This window comes from Psammomys obesus, unplaced genomic scaffold (assembly GCF_907164565.1).
Source record: "Psammomys obesus unplaced genomic scaffold, mPsaObe1.curated_primary_1811, whole genome shotgun sequence".
Classification (NCBI taxonomy): Eukaryota; Metazoa; Chordata; class Mammalia; order Rodentia; family Muridae; genus Psammomys; species Psammomys obesus.
The window spans coordinates 27,741,634-27,747,633 of record NW_026596117.1 but is presented as its reverse complement, the minus strand read 5'-3'; the positions used below and the strand labels follow the sequence as shown (position 1 = coordinate 27,747,633).

Genomic DNA, 6,000 nt, shown 5'->3' with positions numbered 1-6,000 from the left:
TGGTCCTGGGAGCCGCCAGGTGGATGACTCCCTTGGGACAGTGGGACCTCAGAGATTAGTGGGAGAGAAGGCTCTGTAAGTGGACTATGGGAGACCAAGTGGCGGTGCAGTGGCAGACGTTGTCATGGTCATTATGATAGTACAGTGAGAGTGGAAATAAGCCACGCTGTGCTTGTCATGAAGAGGCATGAAGAAGACTGACAAGTAAGAAAGGGCAGGATCTCAAAGCCATATGGTGACAGGTGATGACATTTGGGTCATTACTACCAATAGGGGTGGGGACAGACTTCCATCTCCTCTGAGGCGGTTTTGGGTAAGTAGAATCCAGCCACCATGGCTGAGCCTCTTCTCTATGACCACCAACAGCCCTGCCCTATCTCCTCAGCCTCCGGTGCCTGTGTCCTTTCCAACCCATGTTTCCATAGATACTTAGCCCTGATTTTGGTCCATTCCCCATTGCCTGGGGTCCTCCTTCCTCCATCTCCACATGTCCAGCCTAGTGATAAGAGAGACTGCAGAGGGAAGAGAGGAACGGGGCAAAGCTTCCTCTTGTGTTTTCCAGAACCAAAGCTCATGAGCAGGACACCAACTTGGAACCAAAAGTGAATGATGATAATAACCGAAAGGTCAAACTGCATTCAAACCTACGCTGCCAAGGATTACCAATTCCTGCCACACCAGGCCTGTCAGTCCTTAAGAACACCATCCATCCAAACAACCTAAGAAGTCCCTAAGCAGGTACAGTCCCTGGAGACCACCCAGGAAGCTTGGGATCCCAATATTAAGCATATTATTTTCATGCACACTCTCTATCTTCCTCCTCTTCTTCAATCTTCATCCTATTTTTCTTGTGACAGGCCTGCTATGTACCCCAGGCTAGCCTGTACCTTTCTGTCCGCTCTTTCCAAATGCTGAGGTTATAGACATGGACCACCATGCCCAACTATCCATAGCATTTTTAATTAATTAACTTCTTTGCATCATAGAGACTGAATCTAGGACCTTATGTTTGCTAGGCACATGCTTCACCATGGAGCCATATCCCCGCATCCTGCATGGAATTTTACTACTTCTGATCCACCAAATCCTCCTACTCCTCTTCATTCTTTTCTTCCTTAGGCACTTCCTCGTATTTCAGACTGCCAGGAGCCTCCATGGGTACATTGTGCTATTGTGGATGGAACATGGGCCTAAGCCTGAGCCCTGGCTACTGTTTCCAGGTTTTTCTCCACACTCTTTAGCCACGTGCCAGTCCACTGCTGTACATATTTTCTCTCCTATAGAAATACATCACTGACTCCATCTCCCATGCAGATGGACTCATACTGTGCAATAACATTGACGGCTTATTCGCCACATGCTTCTCCCTGTGTCAAAGTATTCCTCAGCATGGAGTTAAAGCCCACCTCAGGCTTTAACTGCAGGCTCCCCAGTTCCCTCAAGACAGCCAGTACAATAGGGGTCTCTCTATTTTTATTCATTGCTGTGTAATAATCTTCTTGAATGTGGAGCTCATTAGGGTGATGTTTCCTCTCTGTTTGGGCTTAGCTAAGATGGCTCATATAGCTGTCGTCATCCAGAGGCCCATCTGGGAAAGTGAACGAAGAAGGCTTCCTTACATGTCTATCGGTCAGTGCAGGCTTCGTCTTCCGCCTGGACACTCCAAAAGCCACACCTCTGCATGAAGGCACAGGCTTCTGAAAATGTGAAGAAATGCCCAGAGCTTCTATGGCTCAGTTATCACCATTTACACCATGTCACTCAAATGGAGTCACTTGTTAGTGGTGGAAGCTAAACAGGAGGCCAGCCAGAGTCAGCTGTGGGCATGTGCTTAGCTGACACTTACTGATGAGGGGAACTATGGGAATTCTGGAACTGTTTTAACTCTACCTATGAAATGGTCACAGTTCCTTTTTTCTTTAAAATGTTCATTTTATTATTATTATTATTATTATTATTATTATTATTATTATTATTATTAGCTTTTTTCCTCCTAAACGAATACTTTTCCTGAATAAGAAGGTAGGTGATTCTTTTCCCTAGATAAAGTAAAAGTTAATTAAAACATTAGGCAAGAAAATAATGCATTTTCATACAGTATTCTATGAGCAGAAATTAAAGCTTAACATATATTTTGTATAAGAATTTGGAGTGCTAAGATAAAGATGGTTGATTGAAACATTATTAACTTGACTAACGGATGAATAAAAAAAAAACAAACTAAAGATTAACATAGTAAAATTTTAAAGTGTCACATCCATCAAGTTCAAAAGATGTTTGAAAGTGACAGGATGACCCAACTTCCCTTTTCATTCTATCTGACCTTTGTTATTATAAAGAAAGGGAATCCCAAACATTAGATTTTACAAAAAATAAACCCAGGGACTAGGTTCTGGGGTGAAAGCCTAGGAGCTCAGAAAGGCAGAGAACACACTCAGGTGACCTTCCTACTCGGCTCTCTTCCCAGAAGGAAAAAGCTTTTTCTCCCTCTCCACGCTTTCTTAAATACCCTCAACTTAATGTCCCTCCATTCTGTTCACTTCTGTTTACTCCCTGTCAGCTGGTTGCTTGGTCCACCTCTTGGCTTATCATTGCCTTTACTTAGCTCTGGCTTACAAAAAGCTCTTGGTTGTTAAAGCTGTGTGCTAAGGTTGAGCCACACCAAACTACTTGTTTACAATAAACAGAAAGCCCTTGGGTTAAAGGTGTGTGTTAGAGCTGAGCCACACCACAATAATCTCAGGGTTCATGGTGGCATCAAATATTCTGCAACAGACACTTGACCTTTGGTTTTGACCTTCTCCTTTGTTGCCTTTTCAGGGTCTTGGAGATCAGATCCTGGCACAATGTCCCTCCTAAGTTTGACTCATGACAGCATGGCACAAGAACATCATAGATATTCGGTATGAACTTAACAGCCATGATACCACACACAGGCAACTTAAATTAAAGAACCACATGAGATCAAACCATAAATGTACACAGATTCTGTGTCTGGGTATTGCCTGAAGCACGAGTTTCAGTTCAGTGACTTCATTCAAAAACATAACACTTTTTATGTGCATGGGTGCTTTGCCTTATGTGCACCGTGTGTGTGTGTGTGTGTGTGTGTGTGTGTGTGTGTGTGTGTGTGTGGTAGCACCCAGGTTAAGCTTTTTTCCTAATAGAAACCTGCTCTGAAGAAACACCTGCTAGTTTTGATTCACTCTGTTATTTTTCTTGAAAAAACAAAACAAAACAAAAAACCCACAAATGACTAAGAGGGAAAGAGCCATAGACTTAGCAGTTGGGGGTTACTGGCTTTTCTTTGTGCTTTTTTTCCCTCTTTCTCTATCCTCTCTGAGGATCAGCTCTAAGGCCTTGTACACAATAGACAAGCCTTTTACCACTGAGCAGCACCCCAAGGGAAATGACATAAACTTAGGTTGTAATGTAAAATAGTGGATTGTCTAGCTACCCAACTGAATTGTCCATAGATTCCTTTCAGGGATGACCTGATCTGTAGACACTCTAAAAAGTAAGGTTTTCTTCCTTCTACGAGGACTTTAGGTGGGGAGATATGTTGTAAGGGATCACTTATAGTTTTGTTCTGCCAATAACTATTTTCAAACACTCAATGATGTGATATTTACTTAGGAAAATGCTCTGATTACAGTCTCCTCTGCCTAGCGTTCAGGAACATTGTGAGTTCTTTGGATACCAGGGTGAAACTCTGGTGTCTGTCTACATGATCTCTCATAATCTCTTACTCTCTTCTAAAGGAGGCCACAGCCTACTTTGGCCATCTTTCTGCATAGCCATGCAAGTTAGTAGAACTAGAAAGGCCTCAAGGCCACCAAGTCCAAACCTAATTAGCTCATTTCTTTAGCAATGGGCTTAAAGGCTGTGCCTTAAATCTGTCTTTTGGAATGAACCTGGCATTTTGTGCCTCCTGTTCTTTGTGCCACATTCTGCTACTGATATGGTTTACAGAATTAACGACGCCTTGCAAAGATGAATGCTTCTTTTGGGATAGACTATCATGTTTTCATTGATCTCATGCTTTCACTCCCCCTACCCCACAGCTGCCAGACTTGTATGCATGCATTGAGAATTTTAATTATGAGAACAAGAAATCTAATCTCCAAAATGTCTGTGGCATCTCATTTGAGGAAGCTCAGGGATCCCTTGAGAAGACCCTGAATGCCCTGTCACTTGACAGCAACAATGCTAAGAAAAAGGATGAGCACCTCCCTGCCATGCCGACTGAAGTTAAGGAGGAGGAGCAGAAGCCAGCATCCATGGCAGATGTCCTTCACCAAAGCTTGCTCCTAGGTGCCCTGGCCCCAAGGGAACAGTTATCCAAGTCCTATAGGAGATTGGTCCAGGCTGGCATCCCTCCTCCTGTGCACACCTTTCCTTACAGTTTCAGGACCGATGAGCCAAGAGCTTCTGAAACACCCATTAAAGAAATGGCTTCAAGCACCACGTTGAGCCAACTTCTCCTGACTTCTGTTCCCCAAGACAGACCGGTCTACGAAGAGAGATCGAAAATCTTCTTCCCTGCAGAACCAGGTAATCTAAAGAGACAAACCTGGGGGTGCAAACCTTACTGAGAACCTAGATAGATTTCCAGAGAAGAATATGTCAAGCATTTACCTGTGGAAGTTTCTCATGGTCTTAGAGTTCATAGCTAATACTGTTGCTGCCTATGGTGGCAATGAATAATGGAAAGGGTTTTTAAATTTCCATCCTGTGATTGGTACACACCTACTCCAGGGGCAGAGGCAAGGAGGATCATGAGTTTGAAGCAAAAATGACAAAGAGACAAAGACCAGGGACAGAGACAGAGTTGGGGAGAAGACAGTTGCTCAAGATAGAATACTTGTTTAGCATGTTCAACATCTTGAGTTCAGCCCTAAGAATCACAAAAGAATAAAATGAAAGAATCCAGGGCCAATAGTCACAAACATCTTTGAGAGGTGACTGTGTGAACAGGACCCCTGATAGCCCTGGTGTCTCCTCTATTCTGGTAGCTGTTACTCAGAGCCCTGAAACTGAACAACACCCATTGTCTATACCTATGTGGTCTCTGGTAGTCTACAGGAAACTCTAGTGAAAGAACAGAAATAAAGGATACTAATTCCTTAGAGATTTATTCTGTCTGTGAAGAGTGCCGATGTGTGATTCTTTCAAAACATGATTATTTTTTTCTTTTCTAGGAAAGCAGTTCCTGGACCTGATGGACCTGGAATGGAGGTATTTCAAGGGGCTTATAAAGTGGGAACGTGCACCCAGGAAATATTCCTTCACGGATATAGCATTTAACAGTGAGATGAGATTTGTAAGGAGCCAAGGCATGCCTGGGCTTATTCCTTCTCTAGTTTGCAGGACTTTGATGTTTTACCCTTCAGTTGACTACTATGAAAAAAATTTTAGTTATTTTAAGTGGAAGGTATAGTACAAGGACATATTTTGGATATGGGTTGTTGCACTTGACAACACTGAATTTATACAGGAGACAGAAAAGCACTCAATCCCTTTTTCTATACAATATCCATGGAAAGCCTAAATTAAAATGTTCATATAGAAGAAAATGTCCAACTTATCTGCTAATGTTTTCCCTGGTTCACATTTACAATGCTCATCTGAACTGGGGATGAATGAATATTGGATGGACATACAAAAATAACCCTCGAGCAAGAGTGGATCTTTACAAAGTTTTCTTGCCTGCACAAGTCTCCAAGTTGAAGCCCCAGATCCCACACCTCCCAACATTAAGTACATAGTAATTCCATCACCATCAAAAGAGTTGAACAACAAAGTGAATAGAAGAATCAAAATGAATATAGAGATCAATGTGAGAATTTCAATAAAGTCAATTACTCAAAGGTAGGAAAAGAGTAACATCGTAAAACAAGAAGAGGATGATCTGAAAAAGGAACAAATTGGATATCTTGGAAGTGAAACTAAGTTAAAACAGTAGTAACAATAACACCTACTCCACCCCCCCAAATCCTG

The 6,000-nt window shown here is 42.4% G+C and overlaps 1 protein-coding gene across 1 annotated transcript; it reads left to right on the top strand.

Moving 5' to 3' along the window:
• The first annotated feature begins 2,876 nt into the window (after positions 1-2,876).
• On the top strand, positions 2,877-5,440 carry CUNH9orf153 (chromosome unknown C9orf153 homolog). The gene is made up of 3 exons (XM_055629266.1): positions 2,877-2,903; positions 4,065-4,554; positions 5,202-5,440. Exons 1-3 carry the CDS (start codon positions 2,877-2,879, stop codon positions 5,438-5,440), a joined length of 756 nt encoding a protein of 251 aa, XP_055485241.1.
• Positions 5,441-6,000: the final 560 nt, after the last annotated feature.

Excerpts from the sequence above, each read along its gene's own strand:
- CUNH9orf153 (XM_055629266.1), top strand. The coding sequence starts at position 2,877 with ATGGCACAAGAACATCATAGATATTCG. Across the intron at positions 2,904-4,064 it reads AAGAACATCATAGATATTCG|CTGCCAGACTTGTATGCATG; the intron begins GTATGAACTTAA and ends CCTACCCCACAG. Across the intron at positions 4,555-5,201 it reads CTTCTTCCCTGCAGAACCAG|GAAAGCAGTTCCTGGACCTG; the intron begins GTAATCTAAAGA and ends TTTCTTTTCTAG.